Raw genomic sequence first — 18,722 nt, forward strand, 5'->3', positions numbered from 1 at the left:
CTATAACACCATTTTCTAATTCATTTCCTTCGTATAACTCTTCAATATATTCCATCCACCTATCAACTTTTTCTTTTGTATTATAAATAATATAATAATAATATAGATATGTAATGTAATAAGCAATGTTTTGTAAATAATAATGTAATGTATTAAATATAGTTAGTTATGTTAAGTTTTACTAAACAATTTATTTTATCTTATTTTTAAAATTCTAAAGATCTCATTTGATAAAGGTGAAGCATATTTTGAAGGAAGAAAATTACAAGAATATGAAGACAGAAAGTAGAAGAAAGAAAATTAACAAAAAAAAAGTTCCATTGAGACTTGTCTTCAAACAGCTTCACCATTAATGATTTTCCAACATTTCATTTACCTTTTATTCAATTGTTATTGGGTCAGCTAAACAATCATTTCATTGTGTATTTATGAGTATATTTCATTTACATACAAAGTGTATTATGAGGATCTCCCGGGACTGTGTTAACCTATTCTACACATGAAAATAATGTAAAATGTTCACATATACATAATTTCTAAAATGTTTCATTTGCGAATTACTAGTGAAAGATTTTGCTCAGATTTTAAATACCCCGAGTAAATGAGGTCGTACTGAAATTCTTAGGACATTAATTGAAGAAGGGAATTAGTGATTTCTTATGGTTTTTAACCTGAAAAATTGAATAAAATAGATCCCAGAACCGTATCTGCAGTGTTTTTTGAGAAATCTGGGGTGAAACCAATAAATTGTGTTACGCTTGACGTACAATAACATTGTTATTTTACTGGTATAACATTGTTATTTTACATGTTTATTGGTAATATACACATAAAACTTTTAAACAAAACTTATTAGAGAATGTAATTCTTAACAAAATGGTGTAAGATATGTTAAGCAAGATTAGAAAAATTCAAATTTTATTTAGAAACAGTACACTAGACCAAATTTCATCATACATACCAAAATGTTCAAAAATGACCCCGCCATTTTCAACATATTTCTTTGCATCCTTCTGTACTGCTTTTGTTACTCTTTTTAATTCTTTAGGACAGTTCTTAAATCGCTCAACCGCACTCATAATGCAGAGAATTATTTCCTCACGAAAATGTATTTTTGTTTTGTATACAATATTTTTCATACATCCCCAGTTATTTTTCAAGGTGTTAGATCAGGCGATCTTTGTTACCAGGAATGTAGGCTTCCCCGACCAAACCATTTTTTAGGGAAATGATGATTTAAGTGAGTGGAAACGGCACAAGAGAAGTGGGGAGGTGCGCCATCGTGGTCCATGGAAGTGTACTTTGCGTCTCAGCGTTAGAGTAACATCTTCAAACAGCTGCGGCAATTCTTGAAGAAAGCGCAAGTAGACCTCAGCATTTCAGCGGCCAGGTAATATGAATGGTTCAAACAGCTGATTGTGAAGAAGGCCGCACCATACGTTGATGTCAAATCGGTATTGAAAACTGCCTTCCACCGTTTCGTGAGTATTTACTTCTGCCCACGTATGCTGATTGCGTAAGTTATTGAAGCAATCTCGAATGAAACTTGCCCGTCAGTAAACAAAACATAGTTGTAAAATTGTCGATTTATATCCCACCAGTTGCAGAACTTTTTGCGAAGCGGAGTCTTCTGGCTGAAGATGTTGAAATGGCTGTTTACGATAAGGATAAAACTTGTTTTGTTTAAGTGCCCTCCGAACTATTTATTGCGAAACTCCGATCTGCTTAGAAAGACGTCATGTACTGATGCCTGGACTGCGCTGAACTGAATCGATAATAATTTCATCAATGAAAGCGATCGTTCGTAGCTGGTACGATTCCTAGGTAGTGAACCTGTTTTCCGAAGACTGCGGAATGTCGCGTTAATTGTTTTGGGACCTGGAATCCTGCGATACGGATAATGTATTTCATATTCTACTGCAGCAGCTGTAGTATCACCATTACACACACACCCAAAATGGATACCACATCAGATATTTCTCTGTTGTAAATTAGTACGTCATTACTTCAATGACAAGACGTTCACGTTTAAACTAAAGTTCACAGAAAACCTTTGCACAGGTCGCAGTACCCGATGTACTTTATGTAGCTTACAGAATGATTTAAATACTAATACAGTATTACCCATTGTTGATCAGCTGTTGCTATTTTATTGCCAACTTAGAAATAATAATTTTTCAAATAATTTATTATATTTTTGTCATTAATAAAAAAATAATTATCTAAGTAATTTTTATTTTACAATTTCTGCATAATTTCCATTTTAAAAATTTTTTAACAGCAATTATTAATAGTAAAATTTGATTTTACAAATTTTTCATAAAACAAAAAAAACATTTGGTTTTCTGTACATTAAGTAAGCACTTTTGTGACAAATATAATTACGTAATATTTCTAAATAAAATGAGAATTTTTCTAACTTTTATTTTTTTTTATTGAGTTATCTTACACCATTTTGTTAAGAATTAAATTCTCCACAAGTTTTTGTAAACGTTTTATGTGTTTATTACCTATTTAACACAGTTATTGTACGTTAAACATAAAATTGATCTTTTTACCCCAATTTATTGATTTCATCCCAGATTTCTCAAAGATACAGTTCTTGGATTTATTTTAATCGTTTTTTTTTTCAGGTCAAAAACCATACCTCCAATCACCGGAGGTAACTGAATTTCTTCAGTTATGACTGATTAGTCATAACTCGCAAAGGTAGGATTTTTAGGACATATTTATATGAACTTTTTCCAATATTTTCACGTGTAGAATAAGTTATGAAAGTTCCGGAAGAACTTCGTGATACACTATTTATAAATGGTAAAAGTACCTTCGTAAATAGCCATATGACACTGAAAACCTTAATGTTAGTGAAAAGTAAGTCTGAAAGAAATTTTATTCAGCTAAATCTTGGTGAAGTTCTTCGGCTTCTTTATGACAAATTTTTAAGTTAAAAAATATATATATATATATATATTTGGCTGATTATTAAAGAACATTTGCTTATAAAATTGGTTCCTTTTATTTAATTTTCTTCCCCTGCTACATAACCTTGTGTACAATGTTGAAAAGGATTAAACTAAATTTTACATACACTTAAATCTTTAGATTAAAAATTAACAAAATTACTAGATGCATTTTCATAAAAATCATCTCTGATATTTAAGAAATAATTTATATTAATAATTTTAAATTAAATAATACACTAATACTATGTCAGGACTGTCCTGCAGACACCACATCGACTTCCTCGCGAAAGGAATGCATTGGATCATCCAGAAACTAGGGCCCCATCAGCCGAAATCCTACTAGACCTAAAGCACTAGCACTAAAAGGTCTGCAGTGGATGGACTGAAGGGAAATTGTGTTGGGAAGATGTAAATATCTTGTTAATCTTCCAAGTAGTAATTAACTCGAGTAAAATACTTGAGACAAAGGATCAGAATGCGATCTCAAACTCCGTCCATATTAATCTAAAAGCAAATGTATAACCGCTACTAAAATTAAATACCCACCAGATAAATAGAAAGGTCTAGCAGCAAATTACTGATGTGCATGTATAATACACGTTTTATATTAAAAAAAAACTGCTTAGATCACGATATTTTCACAGAAATTCGGACAGCGAAGAGGGACTCCTGGCCTTCCTTTGTATATGAACAAGGGAACAAGGATCCCTGGGGAGATATGTACAGGTTCTTGGGACACAAGCGACGAAAGGACATTCTTATGTCCGCTCTCTCGACCCGGCTCAGTGTAATTTCAGACATGTCTGAAATTTTTCACAAACTACTTGACGATTTACTGCCTGATGATACTGAAGTAGGTGAGACTGCATACCATCAGGAGGTAAGACGTGAGGTTGCTCAGTTTCGCGGGCGTGCAGTCTCCTGGGAGATTACTGAGACCGAGGTGCCTCAGTAATCTCCCCAACAAATAGTTGAAAGAAGGGATTGTGAAATTGTTGTTTAAAGGTGGCGACAAGGATCCCGCTCTTAGTTCGTCATATAGGCCCTTGATATTACTACCGGTTATTGGTTAGGTCTTTGAAAAGTTTCTGTACGTTCATAAAAATGAGAGATTGACCTCGCGCGGTTTACTAATGCATAATCAGTACGGGTTTCGTCCCGGAAAGGCTACTAAGGACGCCGTACTTCTGTGATGAGAGTGGTAACTTCCAGTCCGGAGAAATATGTTCTGGGAATTTTCCTAGACATTTCTGAGGCATTTAATTACCTATGGTGGCCTTCTGCTATATACCTATTACAGAAGACAGATTGTACTGTGAGTGAGTTGGAAATTATGCAAAGTTCTTAAGTCATCGGGATGTGCTGCTCCACGAGGGCAGCCATAAAGCGGGGAAGACACTATCCAAGGGTCCACAGGGCAGTGTGTTGAGTCCCTTATTGTGGGTGGTGGAGTTTGATTCACTTCTGCGGCTGAGGTTGCCCAGCGGGTGTCATATCGTGACTTATGCTGATGATGGGCTCCTGCTGGTCCAAGGAGGTTCGCGGAAGGGGGTTGAATTCCGAGCAACCTCAAGCATGCAGCATACTCGAGCTGTGGGTCATCAACGTAAGATGACATCTAGCTTGAAGAAGATCACGATGATGCTCCTCAAAGGCCGTTTGGCTGTGAGGCGATGAGTCGGCGTATCTCAGGTTCAAAAGTATCTCGGGGTGTTTCTTAATGAGAAATTACAGTTTAAGAAGAACTTTCAATAAGTCGTGGGGAAGGCCTGTAATGCCTTCTCCGGAATTCGACTTATGGTCAATTTTGACTGAGGTCTTAATTTTAAGACTATGAATATCTTATATAAGGGCGTTTACAAGGCAATTACACTATATGCGGCGCCTTTTTGGGCCAGATAGGCTAAAATTAAATAGGTATCGGATTATTCTGTTACGGGCTCAACGTCTTTTATTGCTAACGGTAACGGGTGATTACCATACAATTTCACGGGAGGTGATCTTGGTGATCACAGGCGTGAAACCGATGGACTTGATTGCATCTAAGAGGCAACAGCGTTATGTTGCTAAGAAGTCAGGTGAATTAACTTAGGATTAAATTAAGGGGATAGAACAACAAGGCATTGCCCTGTGACAAGCCAGTTGGGATGAGACAGAGTGTAGGTTTTATATGCATGATCTTTGCCGTAATGTTGTTGATTTGCGGGACACCTCTTGGGTACGCTCGAACAAGTATGTGATGCAATTTCTTTCAGGGTATGGCGCTTTGTGGGACAGACTACAGAAATTCATACTGGTGGACTCTGGTATGTGTTCACAATGGCGGATTGTTAGATGATGATCGCTGAAAGAGTGTGATGTTCTCTTGGATTTTCCTTCCGTGTGTTTATGTTCGATTTTATTGTTATTTTGTTGCTATTCTTGTTTCTGTTTGGTTATAAATTTTTTCATTGGTTATGTTATGTTACATTATTTATTGTTATTGTTATGCTTTGTTAGTGTGTTTGTATTATGTTTTATGATTCATTGTGTGTCAAACTCATTTTTACTCTTTGGGTAGGTAGAGTTCAGTTCCTTCATTCTTAGAAAGTCATTCAGTCTTGTTTGAGAGTTGGCTAGATGTGTTTTGTTTAGAGTTTATGTTAGTAGTACACTGATGGGAATGTCGCTTGTGGCATTCTGGCTGAGGATTGACTGAAAGATGTCATTGCCAAGGTACTGAAGATGACCTACAATAAAGCCCATAAGGGCTAGGTACGGAGGGGGTGCTGTGGGGACCAAAACCATCACATGGAGGGTGTCTTCCCCTATGGGGTCAGGATTCTGTTTGGGATGACATCAATCAAACACGTAACTAACATTATGATGCAAATAACCTTCACGGCCACACAACAGTTAGATTTCTACATGTTCCTAATGTGTCAGCATCAAATAAAATGAACTTCAAATATCAGAAGTTCATTGATGGGGTAGGACCTTTTTGGACACTGTCTATCTATCTATCTTTACAAAAATTGTCAGTGAATATTATACTCAGTGAAAAAATATAAGTGGTTGTTGATTGAAGGAAATTTTAATATATATGTATTTCTAATGGCATGTGTTACCAGCAAAGAGTAAGAGGAAGCAGGTGAAATGCTAGAAGACTTGGATAAGAAGTTTTAAGGAATATGAAAACTGGGTAAGAACTGCATAAGAAGAAAATGTGTACTGGAGGAGCTCTGGGAAATGGTGGAAATGATAGAAAGTGGAAGGATAAGGTTTCAACTAATTAATGATATCAATGTGGAAGTGAAGTACATTTAAGAGATTGATACATCAATTGACTTGGAGACTTACTATGACCTACCAGACAGCACATCTAACCCTTTTTATAATCCTTAAGATTTTTTAGGTTTTTTACATACTCGACTGTAGCTATATTGCTGCTTCAATGTACAGTTATAAAAAAAAAAAAAATACAGTGTACAGGATTTTAGATATAAGGGTTTATGTGGTATCAGACGTCAAAAAATGTTTCAAGACCTCAAAAAAAACTATAAAAATTTCTGGTAGATATATATACAAACATGCGTTTGGCCTGTATTTTGATTAAAATGACTGGACTGGTTCAACATAAACTTTTGAAAATGCTCAAAGAATTGATCTATGTATGTGGGATCAATGGCAGTAAATTTTGGACAAAATTTAAAAAATATGGGGGGGGTTTCATCATTTTCAATTTTTGACTTTTTGTATTGTGGTCATAAAAAATCGAACTTTTGTACAATAAAAGTACTTATTAAATTATTTAAAATTCCAAAGTTTTTAAGACAATCAGATTTTTTTAGGGGTGGGAGAGTTATTAATTTAAGCAAAAGCTGTTTAAACAAAGAGGTGTATTCTTAAACAGCTTTTTGCTTCATACTTTGAAAACCCATTGATCAAAAAAACTTAAATTTAGCTACATATATTCCAGCTTTGGCCTGATTTTCTAGGCTATCATTGGAGTAAATAATTTTTTCAACAAATAAAGTTTTGTCCTAAAAACTAAGTGGGCTGAATGGGACTTATACTTAAATATAAATTTTTTTAAACTTATATTTTCAAGATTGAAAATTAGGCTGTATGTAATACAGCCTAATACGGCCCATCTGTATGTAATACAGATGACATGATAGCTTTTTTAAAAAAAGGGGTCTCATGGAACTCAACTCAAGCATAGAAAAATTTTGAAATTTTTATAATTTCTGATATTTAATCTGTTTTTCAAGTTGTGGCTGTTATTAAAATCTTATATGAAGTTGCTGTTGCTCAAGAACCCAAAGGTAGCTGTTAAATAGATCTCAAATTTTTTTACTAATTTTTTTTTTAGAAATTATTCTCTAAATACAGTATAATTTTGAATTTAAGTACATCCTCTGATCAACTGGAACCCAACTAAAGTTTTGATTTTTTTTCTCATTTTTTCTTATCATAAAAATATAATTTGATCAAGGAGGTCAAATCATTAATATTAAAGTCAATCATTTTTTTTTTTTTTTGTCTTCAGTCATTTTACTGGTTTGATGCAGCTCTCCAAGATTCCCTATCTAGTGCTAGTCGTTTCATTTCAGTATACCCTCTACATCCTACATCCCTAACAATTTGTTTTACATATTCCAAACGTGGCCTGCCTACACAATTTTTTCCTTCTACCTGTCCTTCCAATATTAAAGCGGTGCTGATCAGTGCTGTTTGTGTGTTAGATTTGAAATCCAACAAACAATATAATACATACATACATAAGCACATATTACAAACGAGTAATTAATAGATGAAGTAGGGCTGCACAAAAATACAATGTTATTATTACTAAATCTTTTTGGTTGTAATAACAGCAAATGTCAATTATGTGGCATCATCTGTTGTAAGCTGTAAGGTATGAGGCTATTTTTGTATGTTGATTCATATCAATGTTCCATTATCTTAACAGAATGTTTTTCAAAAGGTGAAGTGTCAGTTTATTAGTTTATACTGAATAGTAATTTTTTTTTAATAGATTCACTACTCATCACGCCTGTCAGGTGTGATTGCTGGCTTGGCTGTCAAGTCCAACTTGGCTTAGAGCCATGCTAGAGAAACCAACAACTTTTTTTTCAAAACCTTTTTGCCACATGAATAAGGAAACTGTAAAATATGATAACTGTACATGTTAACTGTTTTGTAAAGTTAAAGGTAATTTTTTTACTTGAGCAGGCTATACTCACAGCAAAACTGAGATTTCATACAATCTGAATTGCTGTTAATTAATGATTCAGTATTAAAGATGTGGTGGCACAATTTATTCATTGTGTTAGTTCATTACTCATCATTGAGGGCACATCCCTATACCTGCTCAATTATGTAATATTTATTTCATTCTGCTTTAAAATAAAAAATTATGAAGAATTAACATTTTTGAATAAAAAATATGTTAATTCATATTACTATAAAATATGATTATGGCATTAAAAATTTAAGATATGTTTAGTAAGCAGTTTAAAAGTGTGAATAATGTTCATGTGAATTATAAAGAAAAGTGTCAAGCAGAAAAATTTTGTTAAAAAAAATTAAAGTTTGTTAAAATGTAGTTCTACATTGTGAGTGAAATAATTCTTGATTTAAAAAAAGAAATTTCATCTCATCTATCAATAAACATTACAATTTTCAGATTCGTGAAAGGCCACTTCACATAAAAGGTTTTCACTTAAAAACGTTCTTAAGAAGCCACTTTTTTTCAATTCCTTTTTTGTAACATCATATTAGCTAAGCTAGAACTTTTGGTTACATCTCTGCAAAAAAGTTATTTCTATTTCTAAGATGTATCAAGTTGTGCTTATATAATACTGCAATATAAATGAAATGAAATTGTTGGTATATAAATATGTAACAGTTTTTAAAGGGAATAAACACAAACAAACACTTCACACAAGTGAAACAGATCATATAGTTGCTTTTTACACAGGTAATAAAAAAAATTTTAATACAATAACAACACTGTTTTTCTCAATTAGCTTATAGAGGCTAGAGTAGGTTATACTTAAAATCATAATTTTGATTAGTTTAAAAAATTCAAACATGTTATCCTTACTTATTAAACTTAATGTATATAAAGTTACATTCTCTCAGTTTAATTTGAATTAAACAAGAACACAGTTACAACTAATTTTTTAAATCACTAGTTCTTGTTTGAGAACAGGAAAATTATTTAAACAAAAAATAAATTTACATTTTAAAAATTTACAGCATTTAAAATTCAAAATATTAAAAAAAAATAAAATAAAAATTATTCTTCTTACAGTGAAAAAAGCAAAAAAAAAAAAAATGACAAAGATATAAATGAATTTCCTTTTATTCAATATAACAGTGCAAAATGGTGATGACAAATTTACAATACAAAAAATAGAAAAATTTAATAAAAATAATTTTCTAGGATCTAATATAGTGCAAACAAGCTTTTTCATCATTCGGTTTATCATTGTTCTATAAATAAAAATATAAAAATCCAAAGATAACAGAAATCAAGATTTTAGGCAAATGAATATTTGGATAAAAGTGAATAAAATATTAAATAAACCTTCAATTAATTATTTACATTAAAATGAGATGAAAATAAAATAAAATGGAAGATTTTATGATTGTTTGTTATTTAGTTTGTTATAATTTGGCTTTGTTGCCGAATTATGCTTGATTTGCATTGTTGTTCTTTTGCGTCAAGGCTTACTTCAAGCCGAGGATCCTGAGAAAGATACTCTTCAAGAGCTTTATATCTAATAGATGCCATAGCTTTGTGTCTTTCGAGTCGTAATTCAAGTGTATTCATTAAAAATAATATCTCTTTAATTCTAGTAACAAGTTCCTCTTCCATTTCACGAGTCATTTTTTCTCCTATTGATTCAATATATTTCTGTTTCTCTGTTAGGCGTTCAACTGTCTGAAAACAAAATTTATAAAGCTCATAATTAGATATGTATATATATCTATAATAAAAAAAGCCTTGTTTGTTTCCTCCTCAGTTTTACAATTAGACCTCTGCTATAGAAAATATTACAAAGTACAATTAAAAATAGTTATAAAACTCTTTCTGTAACCGCTTAATGATAGACAAATCATTTATTATGTACATCTTCACTTTTACTTTTATGTTTACAAAAAAGCTGTAAATAATTTTTGTTTTACGGTTCATTTTAATATTCTCCAAATAAAATAGTTGTTTAACAAGAAAGTTTAACAAGAAATTAAATGAAACTATTATTTTTTTAAAATGAATCAAAACTAATTTAAACTGCCCTGAATTTTTTTTTAACCATAAAAATATGAATGAGTAAACATGACCAGCTTTCATCAGTAAATAACATTTTTTTATTATCACTGTACTGCATTTCATTGCCAGTGATAGTTTAGGTGTAGTTTATATTACATCTGAACTACAGTGTATGAAATTATTATTTTTAATTGTTACATCTGTAGGCTTATTTCATAATGTGGTGCATATATATTATAGCATATTGTTCATGCATTATTATACATTATCTTACATAAATTACATTAATGCAAATATGTTGATTTTCATTGCGGTATTAGTGTTTTGATATTTTTAGTTTCATGCATTATTTTTAACAAGTTAACATGTAAAAATATTTATAAATATCTTACGGTAAATATAACAATATTTTTACATTTCTTTAAAAATAGTTGTTTTTAAATAGTTTAAAAATGCTATATTCATAGGGTACAGAGTTCTGTATATGTGTGTATGAATGAGTGCGTGTTTACATTCATCTTATGCTGTGCTAATAGAAAAGACAGCATCTTCAAAGACCTAAAATCTCACAAATAAAGCCCAAATTTTTTAAGTTTTCCTGGACCCAAATATAAAATATAAATTTTTTTAATATTTAATCTACTTTATGTAAACTCAGGCCCTTGTAAACCTTTTTTGACTTAAAGATACCATTAAAAAACAAAACAATTCTTTAATTAAAAAAGGAGATATGCCTTCTTTTTTAGTTTGGTATTGGTCTTAAATATTATGTACATACTGTTTTTTTATTATCTATTAAATTATTAATAGATATTAATTAATGTTAAGTAAGGAAAATTCTTTAAAAATTAGAATTTCATCATAAATGTACATACTTCATGAAAAAATAATATTATCTATTGTTGAAAACATATTTTATTATTTAGAACATAAAGATAGAAAGAGGTCTTTTTTATCAAAATAATGTCAAACTATTAGACCAAGTAATTTAAAAAACAAATTTCATAATATATTAACTAGCTGTAAAGAAATAAACTGAAAAATATTTTTGAGAATGTATAAATATTATCACAAACAGGTTTAGTTGATTGTGATTATGATATTACATCATGGTCAACTGGTTTAGTCAAAATTTATATGAATGAAGTACAGTATGCTTGTGATTCTGTGCAGATATTACAGGTGATCATAAAAATGACTTTAATTCCTAAAACACTTTTGGAATATACAATCGATTAATAAGGTCATAATGGCAGAAGAAATACAAAACTGATTGTGGAATAATATTATAATAAAAAACAGGTTATCCTTAAATTATAGAAGAAGAATCATATGCAATAAGATATAGTTTCCGATGAAACATGCCCTTGTAAAAAAATAATAAATATTATGTGTTGAATGCTCTGAATTTTGAAGGATTTCTGATGTAGATGTATACAAAAAGGTTGTGGGGAATTATTTCATTTATGAAATTCATTGATATTTAATTACTGTGAATACGAAAGATATGAATGATAATCCCTATGACAACAAAATAATCAACTTTTAGTGTCAATGAAAGAATTAAAATCATAGTACCAACTGCAAAAAACAATGCAGATGAAGAACGTTGTAAGGCCGAAAAGAAAGACAGCTTGCTGAGAAATAAAAATGAAGAGTTAAAGCACACAATTATATACTCATCAACCAAATAGAGAAATGTAAAATTTGAGACACCATATTTCTCCTAATGTCTTTCTTTTACAAATAAATTCCAGACGGCATAGAAGGCTCAGTTCTTTTTCTACCCATGTAAAAGAAGAATAGTATCTGATGTTAACAAAGCAAACGAAAGGAATGATGCCAATCACTGGTGATTTAATTTAGGTATGTGAAGGATTTGTCATTGGGTTGATTTCCCACATTCAGTTGATACTGGCAATGAGTTGAAATAAAAAAAAAAAAAAACATAATTAATTAGTAGTGCTAGAGGAAACACTTTTTGATTTTGTGAAAAATCTATGAAATTACCATAAATTATTTATTATTCGTTATTAATATTAGGCATAATTTAAATGAGGAAAATGATGCTTGTGGGCTAAAGATGGAAAATCCAAATATTTAATTTTGTTCACTATTTGATTGCTGGCATAAATTGTATTGTATTGTATTTGAATAGATATTTAAAAATAGATTGTTCACAACAAAATTTGTTTTATTTCATCTGGTTTTATTATTATCATTGTTATTGGAAGTACTGTAAAAGAACATGCAAAGTTGCCTGGAAAAATGCTTGTTTAAAACAAAATGTCATTTTCCACATTTTTTATTTTCTGGAGTACACTCTTTAGCTCCAGAAGTAATTTGTCTTCTTTGTTTTTACCAAACCAACTGGTGATACTAGAAAAGAAAATGGACTCAGTGCTTGACAAACACTATAGTCCATTTTTCTTCACTGCCGTTTCTGAAGAGTCCAAATTTCCAAATACTTCATCTGTATTTATGTTTTTTAGTATTTCAGGTGATAGCTCCCATATGAACATTTTATTTGGGGGTGTTATTTGCAATTTCCTTTAAACAAACATCAAGCTTAGTAATATTCCTGTATTACAGATCCATATTAGTGGTATTACATTATCCATGTTAACATGTAGATAAACAAATATATAACTACTAACATGTAAAATTTTTTACAAAACATTTTTGTGTTTTCTTAAAAATAAATATGGTCATGACAGTAATAACAATTTTCAGCATACCACTAGGAAAAGCATTAAATTTTACGTGTATGAAATTTTGCAAAAGTTAAAAATTCAGATTAATCAGTTTAATCAATTTTTTATTCTTTTGTTTGGTAAATTTCAAAATTATTGATTTTATAATATTTATTTGGTTCACAGTTTGTTGTTGGTGTGTTTCTTAAATAATAAATTGCTTTTATAAATGTTTGAATAAATTTTGGAAAGTATGAAGCATGCTGGTCTCTATAGGTTTTCATTTCTACATATCTCAAATAGATGCCATTCGTACTTAATATTTTTAAATTTTATATTATTATTATTAATTTAAGTTCCTTTTTTTATATTTAAAAAAAATCTTTATCCAATAGTATTTTTAATTTATAGTGAAATACCATTTGCAATATGTTTAAAAAATATAAATAAATGACACTCTTTTCCTAACTACACTAATTGATGTGCACAAAATTTTCCATTTAGTTTTGTTTTGTAAGCTTACATAACTGACACCTAAAGAGAGTTATAGATTTTACACTATTTCATTATTTTATTGAGTTTAGTTGTTTGTCATATTTTTAGTAAATCGGCAATATTTGTGTTAGTGTGTTTTCATGTGCATAAGTACGCATGTATAAAGAATGTATCTGGAAAATGCATTAAAATTATATCATTATTTAGTCAGGAATGAATTTAGGTTTGGGTAGATTAAGCAGCTTCCCTGCGCCCCCCTTTTTTTTTTTAATAACTTTCTGTAGAGAAAGATTACTGAAAATAACTTATAGACTGTTTGGAAGCCTTTTCTGATTCATTCTTTTTAAAATATGATTTACTGTTTATCATTTTATCTCACTTTCACTACTTCTTAATGATATAACAAGACCACTATAACGGACCTGAGTAACGGATTCCTGCCAACTAAGAAGAAAGTAGTAGAAAATATGATAATGAGAGGAATCCATAAAGGGGCTAAAAGGAACCTTTTTAGTAAAGTTAACAGGTCTCTTTAACAGTTGGTGATACTGCCTGCTGACACACCAAGACAGATGTTGTTCGATGAGAAGAGTTACCCGACTAGCGAGGGAATCTCATGGGAAAATGTGAGGGTGGACGATTATTCTCATGCTTTGAGTTGGGTTCGGTTACAGGTAAAGAGGATAGAAGTATAAATACTTTGAGAAAGATGAGTTGATGGTTAGTTTGCGAGAGAGTTCTAAGTGATGAGTTATTATGCAAGTTTGAAACAAGAGTATTCTGCGATGTCAGTGAAAGAACAAATTTCTAATGCATACAAGTTCGATGCTATTAAGGTGATGTCATAAGTAATTCCAGTACATGAAAACAAGAAGTGGTTCAATGAGTTACTGTTAGACTACAAGTGAAAGAGATAATGTACTAAATTTCATTCATAAATTGTTAGGGTAATTTTATTTGTGAACAGCAAAGGTATTTGTAGTGAAAGAAGTTTATACTTGTCTTATCTATTGTACTATTGTTGTTAATATAAGACTAGTTGTTAAAAGTGTTAAGATTAGCGATTATGATAATTCTTTTGTCAATGGGGCTGAATTCTGGTTTTCAATATTTAACTACTTGAAAATAAATCCTGACAATTACTTTAAATTCTGTTATTCATGTATGTTTATTATTATTATTATTATTACTGTTGTGGCTGTGATTACTATGATTATTATTGACATTTATTATTATTATTTGTTGTTTAACATTATTATTACTATTGTCATTACTATTATTATTGAGTTGTCTTATTTTACTTATGCTCTTAACTAATAAATTGCAATTATATAAACATTTTCAATTGTCAATCTCTCAATATCCTGATCGAGCAGCGAACAAGCGACAATATATATGCATAAAAAATATAATGAAAACAATACAACTTAAAATATTAGCAATTATCTTTTACATTATGTTATAATTATCTGTTTGTGAATCATAACTTATGGACTTGGAGTAACGTAGTTTGTAATTTGAATTTATGGGAATATTACAGAAGGAGTGGGGTTAACTAATTGATAAATTATTTAATTTAAAATTTAACAGTGAAGCAATATTTGAATTCTGTGTTCTAAATAATGAATCATATCATGCATATCATTTATACCAGAGTAGTTTTGTTTTTGCAGATATTTTGTTTTCAAGCACTTATGATTATATAAATGTATGTATATATATATAAATTAAATTCTATTAATACAAACCACCCAGTATAGAATACTGAGATAAGACATATCTTACCTTAATTCTATGATGAAAGGACTTAGTGATTTATATTAATAGAATTTAAAATATAATTTAACAGTACAGAGGAATAATAAATGAATCTTAAAAATATTAATTTCAGTAAAATAATATATATATTCCATCTGAAATATATTATTATCTCTTGGGGTTCCCTCAAAAAGTCAGAATAAGCTTTTGCAAGATAAAATGAGGTAACAGATCACTTGTTTGACATCCATAAGTAAGAATCACGTTTACCAATATTTATATAACACTAAGTCGATGTGTTTGTATTTGTGAATGTTCAATCTTTGCTAAAACAAACAGTGACTTATTCTTAAAAAAAACCACCTCTATCGTACCAGACAATAAATAAGTGTTGTTTTTATAATCTACTAACAAAATGTTTGGCTTAAGAAAAAGGCCCTTATTATACATCTGTTACATCTTTAACAAACTAAAATAATGATAAACTAAAGCATTTAAAAAATCGATGCACCAATTTGTTTTAAATTAAATTAAAAGATATTTTTGCAAAAATAACATTATTCTAATGAAGTTTAAAACAATTCTAATTTAACGAAAAAAACCCTGAATTTTCCGCACCTCTATTAAATGTATATATAAATATGTGGCCAAATTCTAGCCACAAAATTCTGGAATTGTGACTTTTTTTTATACTTTAGAAAATTAGGGATTTTAATTATGTATGTTTATCATTTCATAATTAAGTTTTTATTTTATGATGCTCTGATCAAGTTTTTTACCATGGTTTCTTTTGATTCATCTATGTAAATGCTGGAGCAGTTTCATTTTTTTAAGCATAGAATAAAATATCTATCAATTCCTACCATTACCAGTGTAACTATTGTGTATTGACTATAATAAAAAATTCAGTTTACTGAGAATTTTGTTACAGGCTGTCAAAACATTTTATATTTTTTGTGGTGTTTAATTGTTGAACTTTTTGCGACATAAAGGTCTGTTCAGGAATTAACCAAACTATTTTTTTATCTTTATTATTAATTTTATAGATTATTCGTCCTTGTCCCCTTCAAACTGCTCCTCTCCTCTATTCACACACTTTTCCCAGCGGTGTTTCCATTACGGCAAAGCAATCGTGGTTAGCTTCACATGAAATGTTCTTTAAGGTCCGTGACAAATTTGCTTTAATGTCATCAATAGTCTCAAAACGGCGTCTTTTCATCACTGGTTTTAATTTCGGAAATAAGAAAAAATTGAAAGGAGCTAAGTCTAGCGAGTAGGGAGGCTGAACATCTGATTTTTGGCACAAAGCTGAGTGTGCGGGCGCATTTTCGTGATGAAGGAACCGTGAGTTGTCTCGCCACAACTCTGGTCTCTTTTTGCGAATTTTTTCACGTAACCATTGTAAAAGGCCTTGGTAGTACATACGGTCTACTGTTTCATCTTGACGTAAGAATTAAAAATTCACAATTCCATTAAAATCGAAAAAAAGGGTGTTTCACATTGACATTGGATCAAAATTGACGTACTTTCTTGGGACTTGGAGATACTTGGCAATCCATTGTGATGATTGATTGTCTCAATATCGTAGCCGTAATCCTAGCTTTCGTCACCCGCTATGATCCTTCGCATGATTGTTTCATCGTAATCGACTTGTTCAAGAAGTTGCCGACAAACGTCCACTCGATCTTTTTTCTGCTGTTGTTCGTCATCAAATAGGAACAAACTTTGCTGCAACTCGATGCATGTTCAATTTTTTCAGTCAAAATGTCATGGCGTGATCCAATCGAGATTCTAATCTCTTATGCAAGTTCTCTGACAGCCGATCGTCGATTTTCTGAACGCGGTTGTCATCTGTTGAAGTCGAAGATCTTCTTGCTCGAGGATATTCTTCGTTCGACTGACAACCACTTTTAAATTGAGAAAACAATTCATAACATTGCGTATGATTCGGAGCATCATCTCCGTATGGTTGTTTCAAAAACTGAAGCGTTTCTGTGAAAGTTTTCCCCAGTTTCACGCAAAATTTTACGTTGTATCATTGTACTCGAAAATTTCTACTAACACTTAAACACGTAGCACTCAAATAACAATAAGAAAACTAAACGAGATATCAGCAATCCAAGAATATGTGGCTTCAGAGGAGGTAATGCAGAACATAATACTGCCAACCGCACGTCACTAAATATCTCCGTTGGAGCACAATTAAAAATGTTCAGTTATTTTCTGAACAGACCTCGTATTAAGCGTACTTCCATGTTTGAATTTTTTATGAGGTTTTGTTTTTACTCGTAAATTATGATGAATTTTGTTGAATTAAATACTAGATATGAATTTATAAAAACTATATATACATTTATATCATTACCTGTTCGAATAGCTTTTGTATTTTGTTAGCCTTGTTGACAGCAGACTCCTTAAAATCATTAAGGCACCTCTCTTTTATTGCAGATATTATATTTGCAGTTATTTTTGCATTTCTGTACATTATAAAATATGGTGCTAAAAAATCTACATCAGCTTCAACTTCACGGTATGATCGTTCTTTTAATTCTCGCTCCTGACCACAAAAGCAAAATCTATTGATAAGTAAATCAATTTTTAAAAGAACATTTTGTACTTTAACTAGTATTCAATATAAATTAATCTAATATTACTTCCTGCAGTCAAGGGCTTTTGGAGTTGCATACTTCGTTGGAAAGAGGATATTTCCATGTATGGTAAAATGTTGAATACCAAACAAATGTTATCATAATTAAACATTGATGACGATGAACTGAATAATTGACTTGCAGGACCTTTGACAACATTTTTGGCACAAAAATATACACTGTTAGCTATTTTTTAATCATAATTAATAAATCTACTTTTTATAACAATACAAATATTTAAAATGAATTAGTTACATAAAGAATATTTTAATAACGTTTTTTTTTACAAAACGTGGTTAAGTTTAGAAAAATTTCGTAGATTATTTAATAAAACAAAACACAAATTTTTTCGTGGAAAGATTATATTAGAGGTATTTTAGAGGTATTCCTTGATTTGGCATGTCATTCTTTAAGTTTTAATTTAACACAGGTTGAGAGAATTTCTTGAATTAATCTTTGCTTGACTCAAAGCAGTAACACTTATCAAAATTTTATTACTTATTTTTACATTACTGCCTGATATAAATCGATAACTGTATTAGTATTTTTTCAAGATCTGAATCTATATACAGATGCATCATGAAGTTCTCCCGGGACTTTCATAACCTATTCTAAATGCGAAAATATTGGAAAAAGTCCAAATAAACATACGTCCTAAAATGTTTCGTTTGCTGCGAGTTACGATTAGTGAACGATTTCGCTCGGATTTCAGCTACCCCGGTGGTGAAATAAGGTCGTACTGAAATTTTTAGAATGTTAATTAAAAAGCAGAATTGGTGATTTCTTTTAGTTTTTAACCTAAAAATCGAATAAAATAAGTCCCAGAACCGAATCTGTAGTAGTTTTTGAGAAATCTGGGATGAAAACCAATAGGGGTAAAAAACAAGGCTCAAAAACGACT

At 30.6% G+C, this 18,722-nt stretch overlaps 1 protein-coding gene across 1 annotated transcript in view; it reads right to left on the reverse strand.

Annotated features, from left to right (window-relative positions):
- Positions 1-9,417: 9,417 nt before the first annotated feature.
- lobo (coiled-coil domain-containing protein lost boys) overlaps positions 9,418-18,722 on the reverse strand; it is a 428,504-nt gene continuing 419,199 nt past the window's right edge. The window contains exons 13-14 of the mRNA XM_075367810.1: positions 17,539-17,730; positions 9,418-9,897 (exon numbers count right to left, since the gene is read on the reverse strand). Of these exons, the coding sequence (XP_075223925.1) occupies positions 9,613-9,897; positions 17,539-17,730 (477 nt within the window). The 3' untranslated portion in view covers positions 9,418-9,612. The remainder of the gene's footprint in view (positions 9,898-17,538; positions 17,731-18,722) is intronic.

This window comes from Lycorma delicatula, chromosome 5 (assembly GCF_047948215.1).
Source record: "Lycorma delicatula isolate Av1 chromosome 5, ASM4794821v1, whole genome shotgun sequence".
Lineage (NCBI taxonomy): Eukaryota > Metazoa > Arthropoda > Insecta > Hemiptera > Fulgoridae > Lycorma > Lycorma delicatula.